The sequence below is a fragment of the Haliotis asinina genome, chromosome 5 (assembly GCF_037392515.1).
Source record: "Haliotis asinina isolate JCU_RB_2024 chromosome 5, JCU_Hal_asi_v2, whole genome shotgun sequence".
NCBI classification, from domain to species: Eukaryota; Metazoa; Mollusca; class Gastropoda; order Lepetellida; family Haliotidae; genus Haliotis; species Haliotis asinina.
Window position 1 is genome coordinate 4,468,967 of NC_090284.1, and position 13,982 is coordinate 4,482,948.

Consider the following 13,982-nt stretch of genomic DNA (forward strand, 5'->3'; position numbering starts at 1 on the left):
AGAGGAAAGATGAATTTCAAGAATCCAGCGATCAAACGTCTGTTGAAGATTTGAAAGGTTTTGTTGGTGCTATATGCAGATACTGTCGTAAGTTCCATTTGGGCCAACAATTTGAGAAATATATACAGCGAATGCGAATACTGGCCACACAGTTATACTGCTTTCATCAGACCCATACTGAAGATGCACGGTCAACTCGATGAGCACTTTTATTGAAAGATATTTCTATATACACAAAATGAAATCACTAATACATATAACGAACCATAATATGCAATGAATATAAACATTTAAAATTAGTATGTTTATAATATACATAAGAATATATTTCATTAACAACTTCATGCAATCCGTTCTCGTCTACATTGTATTTTCAGTGAGCTTGTTAATGAGCCCAAACGTCAACAGGTAGCATGTCTTCTGTTTTACTTCTCGTAATTCAGTAATCCCCAATGGGAAATTCATTATTACCTATATTTTGTCTACCAAGACATACGTGGAAATGTATAACATAACGAAAACTAACCTTTTCTCTTTTTGTCTTACTTGTTTTCACTAAATCGTCATGCTGAATAAACCTAGTCGATCACTTCTACGAAAATGGTGCCAGTATCATCACCATGAAAATCAGGATGTTTCTAGACATGGGTACACTTACACCAGACGTATCAGTTGGTGGCTGTAGTTTTAATTCATCAATAAAAAACTGTCTCATACATACTACGTAACTCAAATCACTGTCATTAAACTAATATGCCAATGACTACGTGTTTAAGACAAACACATAAAAACATTTATTCACAAAATGAACGGTTGCAAATGTCGACATTTGTGCATCCGTGTGGGATATCCGGTAATGGGCTGCGGCCACTCTGAGGATGTACAGGCATCTTTTGTCAAGTGCAACCACCTTTGGTCATGTGCAACCATCATAAGCAACCTCTCTTTTCATAAGCAACTACTTTGGTAATGTGCAACTTTGGTGATGTGAAACTGTTCTTGATGAGGTGCAATCATCTTTGGTGATATGCAACCAACTTTAGCTATGAGATTACAATCATCAGGATGAAGAGCAACCAGAGTTCGATTATAATGACAATGAGTCATTGCACATATATGACATCAATTAGTTGTGAAAAGATAAGGCATTCATCTCTGCAGCAGGTGAAAAGTTCATGAACAATGGTGCAGATGATGACTGATTGCATGATACAGTGAGCTGATGATCTGGAAATGGAATCACACCTCTGCCAGCAGCTTCACACTCTCCTGATGAACACCTTAATTCCATATCACCAGTCTGCTGCAGATATGAACTTACAGCGCCCCAATAGCACAGACAGGTGATAAACAGAAGTAGAATTCCCATCACGACTGATCCACTGTACAGTAATGCACCTCCCTGGTCTGTTGTGACCCATGCGTGCTCCGCTTCTTCACGCATCTGTTATTCCTACCGGTAGAGCAGACCATGCTCAAACGTTCAGTGAACACCTGGTGTCATCACTGTCCTATGGAATTCGTAAACACTAATTATTCCTATCCTTGAATTATTCCTTTCTTCTTTTTTCCTGAAATGATTATTCTAGCACAACATTCGTGTCATGAAGAACGACGTTGTTACCGTTGAACTCAGTAACAGCAAGCAATCATACAACCTAATGAATACAATTACTTCCACAGCTGTCCTCTTTCCTGGATCTGTATACTAGCAACGCACGACTCCTCTCCTCTCCTCTCCTCTCCTCTACCTGCAATACACACAGATGCTTGGCCGTAATTTACACCTCGCCTTCCATATCTACTCTCCAGTTACATTTCTTTTCTTCTTATTACCTCGTGTAGCGGTTTCGAGATCGTATGGCTGATAGTAGATGTCGGTGTCATGAAATCGTATAGAATGTAATCCACACATATGTTCTGCGACCATATATGACAATACTTGCATCACTTTATATTTGTGTTTGATCCTACAACGTACCTTTAGTGTTAGAGTACGAACAAATATAATAATGCTGGTTCAGAAAAGATGCTGACATCACAAGTATTGAACACTCCGTGGCCTGTCGGTCAGTAGACACACACACGGTAATGACGACTGTTTGTAAAACGGTGATGAATTCACGTCTAGTGCCAACCACTTCTATCAAAAATGTCAGAAGTACGTTCATGTACTACATCCCAATTGTGGGTCTGGTACAAATTGTTGGGTCAACTTTGTATCCACATTCAAATGTTCAATTCTAACCCGAGTCCATGCTATGTACTTTAGTTTTCCCGAAGTCTTTACACAGAGTCCCAAGTTGATAATATTATGATTGCGTAAGAATATATGACGAGTGCCGATATAATGTAGCAGGGAGACACAAACGTGCAGACTTGTCTAGTTTTGCGATATGATGCTTGTACAGTTGTTTATGAGGGCAGATAAATAATTTATTAGGGGTGAACCTGGCTTCATGCAGATCCTGGATGGATGTGAACTTAACTTACTGTCAGGACAGCACGACTGTACCCTGTTAAACACGTGTAAAAATAATATAAACATATTTATGGATGATTGATCTTGTCAGTGGCTATTGTAAATGTTTATTTGCACGTTTGAACATCCACTTCCACGAAAACTGTATCCAAAAGAACAGCATGTCTTCGCAAGGAATCGACGTTTCATTAGTATCTACAGAAGGCTTAACGTCCCAGCGCTGTCGCGATCATTCTGGCCGCTGGGTAGATGTAACTATATTGGTAGAAAACGCCTAGCATATTATTTCACACTGAACAAGAGGCTATAGCCCGATACACAGTGGTAGTTATGGTCTTCATGTTTGCAGCGATAGACCACATTTATAAACAGTTGGTTGTTTTCACTGTACAGGTAATTGTTCCTGATTATGGGTACGTTCTTGTGTCGGTTCGAAAAGCGAATATCACACAGCAATTTGTGTATCATTCCTACAACGGTTGTGCCGTCTTTCCAACAGTTCATAAGTGATGTACCGAAATCCTTTATTCAGCTGTTTTGTCCATCGTCGTTTCAAATATTGTGAACGCTGAAGCAAATATGGCTATGAGATACAGAAAGAAGAAGAGACGATCAAGCACTAGCGCCATGACCTTCCACTCCCGAGCAAGTCTCTCCTTTTCTTCTCTGTGTGAGGATTTATCCCACATCAGTTTCATAAGTCGCCTTATGTCTTTTACCTCCGCCTCCAGAGCAGAAAACTGGTGTCCGAAAGATGCATCAGCCTCTCCTGATGAATTAAGCACGCTGTTACCGTTAGCCATACCACGCCAGCTCTCTTCTGTCTGGAGCTCGTAACAACCCACTCGGTCATACTTGAAGTCACTGTGTTTCTTCTCACGGTTGATTTTCACGTGAAGGGCAGTGGTGGCCGCGATATGGTCCTCTTCCCCTCTGTCTACCAGCTGGTTCCGCATACAGAAGATACGCGCAAATCCGTCCAACATCACCTGCAGCAAAGGTATTTGAATGAGTGAGTGATTTTGGTTTTACGGCGTTCTTAGCAATATTCCAGCAAGATCACAGACGGGACACCAGAAACGACGTGAAGAGCGAACTCTAGACTATCCGAGTATGTCTTCAGTTTGATTATGTAAGAAGGAAGCATTATTTATTCGCACTTTCAAGATAAATAATCTGACATGTATTTTCAAGATCACGATATAAATAAATACTGAAATGAATAATGTATTTCATTCGTCTTCATATGAAATATGAAGTTGCATATATGTGTTCATATTTAATCATGACAACCTCAAATATTGGCGGATTTCAAATTTAACCACCAAGAATAACAGATTAACATGTATACCTCCAAAGAACATATTTTTCCGAGTAGTCAGTATAAATCTAGATATATACTAGTAATCCTGAATACAGAAAAAATACGGATGAAAACCTCAATATCCGTAAGAAACGTCTGCTGAATCTAGAGTAAATTTATAATCTCGATCATACTGGGAAAGTTGATCATTGGAAAGCTGAAGCCATTCCTTTTGTTATACATGCTTATGGAGAGTTGGGGTTTGTTTGCCACTCAGAATCTTTATGCATGGATCTAAATGTGAAACAAATGACATTCTGATTTGTATACGTAAAGAGACGGGTCCACAAGGAGGGGAGTACAACTGGTGTCCGAAGGTGGCTTAGGTCTTGTCTGAATAGTTTGCAATCCAAATTCATGCAGATATCATCAGTGTTGAATTCCATCACGTTTTCTCAGTAAACTTCAGACGACATCTGCTTTAATTTTTCACACATTTTCCCAAACCTGTTGGAATAACTACAGTTACATTTATGACGTTTTCCCCGTTTGTGTTGTGGGATAATGTCATAAGCTATTATCTTCAACAAAACAGTACTGTGAAGTTAAATCGCTTCAAGAGACCAATCAGCTTTGAGGCTGAATGGAATGTACAAGTGCAAATATCTGAAACTATGTTACATTACAAAATTCTAGTAATTCACGTTGGTGAAATAGAACAAATGGGTGTAGAGAGGCAACAGGCATCACCAACTGACCTTCTTCAAAAGACGTGGAACAGTTGTCCGTGATCCCCGGAAGTACAGGTTGACCACGATGACTGACAGTAGTGTTGAAAGCGTGATTAATATCATGTTGAGACAGTAGTATGCACCTGTAACAAAACATGAGTCATTAGACATGGCGTGCCCCCATACGTGTGTGGGATACCTATGGACAATATAGATTGTAATATTGGCCAGGTTTTGCTCTATGTACAAAACGTTCTTAAAAAACGAGAAGGGTCGTTTTACCTTTTTAGTTCGTGTATTTAACACAGCATTCAACAATATGTGATCAACCGAATCAGGAGCAAATGGACCAGGATGACATAGTAAACAGTGACCGATTCAGTGACCACACCATGGCGTTTCACCAACACGCGTGTCTGATCATCCAATCCTGTCGCATTTTACAGAAGAAAAGGTGATGCTGGAGATACATTGTACTGCGGACCTCCACAGAGGCTTTATATGTTTCAGCATGTATTTACTGGTGTCAAAAGAAAGTCATCTGAACAGTTTAGCGAGGAATGAAATAACTAGACATTGCACCATAACTGTGGTAAATACAATAAGAAATGTTATGCACAATTTAAATTCCAAATCCATGAATTTGGTGTCAATTACGTTTTTACGATAGCATCTTTAGAAAGCATATTGGATCCATTAATTAAACACCAGAGGGCTTTCATCTCGAGAGAAAAAGATATAGTGCTGACATGTTCTTCGAAATTTGAAACAGTTCATAAAATCAAGCTCTTTGATGCAACTTTTAGTTTCAGTAAATAGACTGTTTACTTGCGATAGCATGGAGGCATATAAAACTCGGAGCACAACATTTAAAGTTAGGTATCGTCTTTTAGCACGACTTAGGGTTTACGTTCGAGGTGTTTTCTTTCATCTGAATGTGTGTACCGCTCTGTAATGGGTGGGGTCCACGATCAAAGAATCTGGTAATGCAAGCAAGAAAGTGTCTGTCGTGCAGTTCGCTTTCTTCACATATATGATAACGTCGCCGACTGTACAGTTGAAATGTACAAATGTACATGTAACGGCTTGAGTCGGATCCTATTATGAGGTCATTCTGAATACATGGAATTCTTTCCTAGAGGTACTTACGCATGAAAATCTAAAAATATTACATAATGACATGTTTCTAAATATATTAGCGGAGGCAATGTTGATGTTTTCAGTTTACTGAGATGTTGCAATATTATTCTATCCCAAGGTATTTATAATCATTGAGGAGAGCTCGAGGAACTTTGCGTGTTTCTACTGACAACAAAAGTATCATGGGGTCAAAATAAATCATTCGAAAAACAATTATTTGACTTTCAGTTTTTGCACCTTCTGAAATGCCAGTTATACATAATATATCATCAGCCGTCATAGTTTCTTGAGAGCTGACAAAAGTACTGAAGAAATGTTGTTGAAAATGAATACGTTTTTATTGAATTTGAGGCCCTGTTTGGAATGGATGCGCCATTACCCGAGACACTTAACCTTATATATCACAGTAAATGGGATGCTAACCCTTGACATGGCACCACCCGCTATGCACATCATTCTGCCATTGAGAGTATCCAAATACATCAGTAGCTGAGTATATTATTACTGCAAAACATGCCCTGTTAGATGGCAGTGTGACACTCCCGAAACTCATCATATAGTCAGATCCTAAACACATCGATCACTGACAAGGAAAATAGATTCCTATCGTAACCCTAAGGTTAACCAAACGTTCACTTATCATTCACCGACAGAAAACCAACTCTTGCCCTGTACGCCTAAAGGTGCAACACTTTCACTGATCAGTCGGCGAGCCCTCCTGTGCAGTTCTGGAGTTACCTCATTAACAGGCTTCCTCAGTCAGATGAAGAACATAGAATTTCCCTTTCTTTCCCAACCCGTGAGTTACGTATACGTTCGCTCATCAATCAAAGGCATGGAATCAAAGTCACCAACACTTGTGCGATACACAAGGGCAGGAAACAGCTTCCTCTAGAGATGCTAGCTCTTCCTGCATATGAACATGGACAAGTGATTGTACGTACCGATCAGGGGGATGGAGGACGCTGCTGGGGGTGTTGATTCAGCCAGCAGCAGCAACAACACAAAGAAAGCCACGAAAATATTCATTCCTGAAACGGGAAAAACAGATACATGTGTAGGCATTTCGTGATAGATGAGAAAAAGATAGATAATACATGCATCATATCCAAAAGGTAAGCTTGTATCTCACACGTTCGCATTATTTTGCTGACCCCAGTGAAACTATTACAATAATCGACCAGCAAAGGATGTAGTTATATGTTCCTTAGGGAGCTGAGAATGAACATTGAGCCTCTGACCTGGAAGTGATAATGTAACGTCATGCACTTTCATAAGACTGGAATGGCGCATTACACATACGTCCGCAAGGCGTCAGCCTTTGTCCCCAAAACCCAATAAATGGGAAACATATACAGTTACCAGTCACGTTCTTTATTCCCAATTAGAACGAAATGATGATATTGGTGTTCTATTATTACACAATAAACGGCCTTTATTGCCCCCAGTTAGATAATATGTCTTATTCTATTTGCCACGTCAGTATATAACACAATATATGGTTTGGTTTGGTCTCTAAATAGCCTATAAGATCTTTAGTTTCATAGTACATGTACTAAATGAGAACAAACTAAGTTTAAACGGGTTCCATAAGAAGGCACTAAATGTTCCACCTGGTCTGTCGCAAATCAATAGTTGTTTTCTATAATCGATAGTGCGACATAGCTAACATACAACAAGCTATATATAATCCTCTTGGTACGAAATAATGGTACTGTATTTTCTATATGTACTCAACAAGCTGCTAATATGATCATTTATCCCTGCTCTATGAGCTGTTGATACAAACTACTGGGATAGCTGTTTCACTGGTACACACGGCACGTCATATATGTAACATAGGTTTACAATACACGGTCTGTGTGTACCACAGACCACTACTGACCTAGCTGCATTTTAGCCGGGGACTCTGGGGGAAGCCAGAAGAGGACGAGGGTGAGTGAAGAGAGGAGAACGCAGGGCAGGATGAGGATGTAGTTGTAGAACGCCACCTTCCTGCTGATCTTCAGGGTGAACGTCAGGTCAACATACGGCTCTGGACAACACGGGTAATATTTCACATTCTTCTTAGCTGAAGAATCTAGAATATCCCATTCGTTGCTTGGAATATAATCTGTCATTTCAAAACCTATCACATCATATAAGAATTCCAGGTCCAACTTAGATCCATCATATGTCCAAGAACCAAACTTCAATACGCATGTCTGAACGTCGAAGGGGAAATGGCGAATATCAATAGAGCAGGAACTCTTGAAGACAGCTTGTGGTATCCATACGACTCCTCCATCATGCGAGATGACAGCTAAAGCGTCTCTCTTTTCTTCCAGTCGAGTATCGGCGCTGAAAAATACGGAATCACTTATACTAGTCGTTGCACTTTGAACAACATACAAGAGACAAACTGAATATATTTGAGTGTATTTTAACGTGGTAATTGGACAGTACATATCGTCACGAGGAACACACATATGGTACGCTGTGTGGTTGGATGGACCTAAACGTTTCACACTGATTTGCGGAGTACAGTGAAACACGAATGAGATACATAGGTTGTATGTAAGTGAACAGGGTGCAGTGATTGAAGTAAACAGTATATACTTAGTAGTTATATGTAAGTAAAGAGGATACGTGGTTGGTTGAATGTAAACAGAATGCCCTGATTGGTTGTACACAAACGACATTCTCTGATTGGTTGTAAGTAGAAAGGATAAACTGACTAGTATGTATACTGAATACATCGATTGACTGTATGTAAATGGGATACACTAACTGTTGTATGTATGTTAAATGAGATATCCTTATGGGTGACCGGTTTCTGTTATTCATATGAGTGAGTGAGTGAGTTTAGTGTTAGTAACATTCCAGCGATATCAGGGCGGGGGACACCAGAAATGGGCTTCACACATTGTACTCATGTGGGGAATCGAACCCGGGTCTTTGGCGTGACTATCGAACGCTTTAACCACTAGCCTACCCCGCCGCCCCGATGTTCAAATGAACATCTGTAACGAAAGAATGTATGACATTATTATTTGGTTGTTAGCCATCAACACGTACATCGTTTGATCTTCGGAATTTTTGTAAAGTGATTGGTTGTAAGAGTGTTTTGTAACTATGGCACTTTCCATCAGCAAGTATTAATATCTCACTGTCAGATGAAAGCTCAATGATTAGTTACAGCTGATTTTAGAGTAATTTGTCTCAGCGGAGTGTTTGTTTGAGACTCATACAGCCCTGAACATGAAGATTCAGATAGCAAATATTACCAGATCACAAGGATGATAAAATTTCATTGACTAGTTAATTACTTTGCTGTAACATATAAGAGATTATTAAAACACATTTTGACAATTTATTGAGCGTCACATATGCATTCATGTCAAAGGCATGCATTATTCTCATGGATGAAGAGCTTCAAACTGGCCAGGGGAGGGTGACATAAGGAGAGGTGTGGGGTGTCTGGAGAATACCGAATAGATCAGTACGCGTTTAGAATAAGGTCTAAACAGCCATTCTGTATTGATGCTTGGACAGAATCTCAAATGTGAAGATTTTGACAATGGTTTTTAGCAAGTATGTTCGAGGTTTAGTTTTACGTCACTTCTACCAATATTCCATCAATATTTCAGAGGGGCTTACCAGAAATGGGCTTATATATACATCTGTTGAATCAAACCCGGGTCTACCCCTACCACCATAATGCCCCAGCACTCAAGACCTGTGCCCTCGATTCATGATATGACAGGTTGCCCAATATCGGGCTCGGTTCCTGGCGTTACAATAAAACTTGGTAACAATATGTCATCTAACTTGCTTATATATTTCCAAGGGAATGTCTGGTATGTCTAGCATTCTAATGGCGCAGTGCAAGACATCTGTCCAACTTACTAGTTATACAGTTTGATGTCAGGCATCCATATAGAATCAGTGGGCACCCGCACAGTTGTAATATTGTAGTCACTGACGTTCCATTTCAGGTACATGTCCGTCCATTGCTGAAGAAATCAATGAGTAATATATCTTAGTATATTTTAGTGATAAGATAATGTATTATCGAAGAAATATATCTCGCTTGAGTGAATATTACATTAGTCAGAAATCTCTTTTTTGTTGAAGTGCATGTATTATGTATGTTGTGTCCTAGTGTCTGCCTCTACCACCAATAGATATCTACTACTACTAGATATCTATATAGCGCCGATATCCATTTGATTCAACTGCTCGGGGGCGCTTTGTTGTTCCCTCGATCATTGGATGTCCATCACAACGGCACATAGTATTTTCAATCTCAACTCCCTGGGGATCATACAGCCTACCAGGTGCACCGAGTTTATGTGGCTTTCCCGTCCATTTCACAGTTGGTGGACTGGGACAGATAGTCACAGTGCTTTGTCCATGTTTACTGCACGTTGCTGTACCGTCAACTAGGTGTTTGCACGTATTCGTGTGGCCACCATCTGGTCATCTATCTACGGACACGTGGGTTCCTTTAAGTGCCCAAAATGCTATTAGAAATGAATGAATGAATGAACGAACGAAGTAACGAACTGAGAAATAAACGAAGGTCATTTCAGCTGCTGCCACGGCGTCGTGACACGATTAGACTCACATAGGACGCCCAGACGTTGGTACTGAGGATCTGGTTGCGTTCATCCAGGTCGAGGATCTGTATAAGACTGAGGCCATAGTAGATGGGCAAAGTGTCGTTCTGCTGCTTCACCGGTCGCCCCATCTTACCCAGCTTGGCATAGTCCTCCAGCAACGTCCGTATCAACAGTTTCTCGTCAGACAGGTCAGCTCGACCTGTAGGAAAGGAAAGCAAAGACTATCATTTCGTAGAGTTCAAATCCCACTGTACATAAGATGGCATTATGTCTTGTGTCGGATGAACATTCGTGTGAAAATCGGTATCAAAACTATGATCCTGGGTACGAATTCAAGACTGCTTTGATTATGCACCTAGGTTTTCTGGCCATGAACCCACCCGATTGAGGTTAACGTCTGTGATTGGGTTCCGTTCTGGTACTAGGATCTATGTAGCTGGAATAAGAACTTTCACAGCGGCATTAGATCACTCGCTAAGCAGTTCACCGGAACGTCGGAATGAGCGGCACATGTAGTGAACGGTTGTCTACCTTGATGAAACTCAATGTCACTGGCGTATCATGCACTACATTATGATCCCCACAGAGGTCCGAGCCAGGGCAACGGAAGGACACCTTTGCACGGATAAGGAACTCAATCGACCACAACCGACCGCGATGCCTCAAGTCACTCACCTAATTTTGACCCAAGTCTTACAAGTGTCGAGAAGCAGGAACACTGACAGGTAAACTTAAAGACAGATAAGTTATTTGAACACTAACATACATATTTTGCAAAATAGTACTTGGGTACTGAGTTGCAATATACTGTCATTTGTATGTTTACACTTAGTATAACGTAAACGCCAAGACATACATAAATATTTAAAAATGTGAAGTCATTTGCTTTCTCTTGCAGTTATTTGTTTGGTGAGGAGCAGGTATTGGTAATGTTATAACTGATCGTTTCCCGACCCATTCATCATACGTTGGGAGAAGCGGCAGGGGTTCCACTGATGACAACTTCTCATATGATCTTTGATGTATAACTCCTGCCAGCAAGACAGACGTGTTTGATATCGGGTTGAATGAGGTAATGGCCAGACGTGTGTTGTCAGATAAACCAGTCTGACAGATTAATCGTTCAGTGTGAGTGCTCAAAGGGACCGGGCGTCATGACAAAGACTATACAGGCCCGACGGAAGCCACCTATTACTTGATAGTGGGTTGCTTGTCTGAGGAGCACTAGAGAACGCCTACGCTAGGACTCGCACACAGTGGTTGCGTTGCACAACAACCAATATACTGATTTATGCACTAAGGAACGCATACAGTAGTTGCGTTGCACAACACTCAGCATACTGATATATACACTAGGGTACGCATACAGTAGTTGAGTTGCACAACACCCAATATACTGATTTATACACTAGGGAACACATACAGTAGTTGCGTTGCACAACACCCAACATGACCACAGTGAGCACAACAACTAATGTACTGATTTTCATCAGGAAAACGCTAACAGTGGCTGAGTTGCACAACATCCATTATACAGAGTCACTTACTAGAGAACACATACAGTAGTTGAGTTGCACAACACCTAATATAATTACTGATTACATATCAGGGAACGCATACAGCAGTTGAGTTGCACAACACCTAAGGAATGGACACAATGGTTGGGCTGCACAACACTCAATGTACTGATTCATATACTAGGGAACAAAAACAAAGAAAGAACGAAAATATCTTGACTTGCATTAACAGTCACTCAGGGGATTGACCTTAACCAGCACCGTACCTGAAGCGTCAGCAGGTGAGTGAGTGAGTGAATGAGTGAGTTTTACGCCGCAGTCAGCAATATTCCAGCTATATGGCTGCGATCTGTAAATAATCGAGTCTGGACCAGACAGCCCAGTGATCAACAACATGAGCATCGATCTGCGCAATTGGGAACCGATGACATGTGTCAACCAAGTCAGCGAGTCTGACCACCCGACCCCGTTAGTCCGTCGGCAGGTACTCAGTGAACGGTTGGGAAGTAACTGGTCATACCAAATGGTGATGTTTAGAAACCAGTACTTTACTCGGCATCAGTTCAGTGTGTATTATACACACTCATTACACCCGTGCTCTGTCTTAGTCTGGGTACAACTGTATCGTACAAAGATAGCTTAAAGACACGATGTATGAGCTAAGACACCGTGACAGTCAAGACGTCGGTTGTTTCCTAGCCATGGAAATGTCATTTAAAGAGAATTCAGAAAAAGCCGTCGTTTAAAACACAAATGGGTAATAATGTGCATATTTACTGATTTCATTTTATCACAATACATGAATGGATAACTAGACCTGAAATAAATCATTTTAGAATTGACTTTCACTTTGTTGTGTCAATTCCGGCAATATAAATATTCACACAATGAATACTGTATAAATTAAGCAGTTAGCCAGCAATCTGAGAATGAGACCCATGTGCCCTGTAATCTAAATGTCCACCACTGGCACAACTAACATTCATAAAGAATGTTTGAAACATTAAATAGGTCTGATTGTGTTTGGTTATATGTGGCTGCCATCAGTGTTTCTATCGCAACACTAGTAGTAGACGCATTATACACATTCGAGGAATCGAACCCAGGCATTAGGTGACACAAGTGAAACACGATATATCACCCGCCAAAACACATGACCTCTTCTTCGCGAAATCAGAGGAAATCATATATATCTGTTGTAGGATCTCATACTGATTTGATCACACACAGAGAAGAAGTACGGTCTGCTAAGTTTGTTTACGTAATTGCAGAGAGCTGTTATCAGTTTAATCATCACATATTCCCACTACAGATTGTATAAACAGTTCTCTGTTGACGGGTAATTTTATGTAAATAAATTGCTTCAACTATATTGGGACAAGAACTGAATTTGCAACCACGTTCTTGAGCTGCCGTAAATATCTGTCGAAACATGGAAAAAATGACATGGTTGAGGTAGTATTACACATACGCTTAACATTGTGCAAAGGTATGTTTTGCATTTTTAAGAGTTGCAAATCAAATGTTATTTTAGAATATGTTAGATTCTTCTCTGAGGCAGCATTTCCATTAGTGTGAACTGTTATTATACAGAAATGTTTATGAATCTGTTTGAGATTGTGGTATGGTTACCCACCGACCAACATTACTCATTCTCTTGATGCCTCTAATATGATATTTATACACAGTTGGAAGGGATGCAGATTTTTTATGTAAACACGACCATCTTCATCAACCCGTGATTTCCATCAGGCGTTCCTAGACATCCCACTAATAACTTCATCCCACGTATGTCTGACGTGAAACACCCACTGATAACGTGAAGGGTGCACGTGTTAATGAAAAGGATGTGCCTACGGTTGGTGATATTTGTGAGGCGCTTCCTCAGCCTTGTCGTTTCAATCAATACAACGGGAAAGCGGGTCGCATGATCAACCGACGTCAAAAACTCTTTTCTATCCAAATGGGAAGTGTATGTTTTTTTCCATGGGATACAAAATTACAGATATATTGTTTCTGTCGTAAAAAATCAGAATACGTCCGGGTTGTTTTGCAACCACACTTGAAGTTTGTGTTTGACACGAGATGCAGTCGAGGAACATCTGTGTAGCAATAATAGATTGAGGCAAGTCGTGAGTCATTTTTCACAGGTTTCCACTTCTGACATTCTTAGCTGACACAGGGGAGGACCTTCCCGCAAATTTC

General features: G+C 40.4%; 1 protein-coding gene across 3 annotated transcripts in view; it reads right to left on the reverse strand.

Annotated features, from left to right (window-relative positions):
- Window positions 1-1,557: 1,557 nt before the first annotated feature.
- The window catches only part of LOC137284787 (neuronal acetylcholine receptor subunit beta-3-like), a 65,722-nt gene continuing 53,297 nt past the window's right edge, over window positions 1,558-13,982 (reverse strand). For all 3 annotated transcript variants that reach the window (XM_067816764.1, XM_067816766.1, XM_067816765.1), the window contains 6 exons: window positions 10,266-10,459; window positions 9,545-9,651; window positions 7,542-7,996; window positions 6,601-6,687; window positions 4,544-4,659; window positions 1,558-3,471 (listed from right to left, as the gene is read on the reverse strand). In XM_067816764.1, the coding sequence (XP_067672865.1) occupies window positions 3,007-3,471; window positions 4,544-4,659; window positions 6,601-6,687; window positions 7,542-7,996; window positions 9,545-9,651; window positions 10,266-10,459 (1,424 nt within the window). In that variant the 3' untranslated portion in view covers window positions 1,558-3,006. The remainder of the gene's footprint in view (window positions 3,472-4,543; window positions 4,660-6,600; window positions 6,688-7,541; window positions 7,997-9,544; window positions 9,652-10,265; window positions 10,460-13,982) is intronic.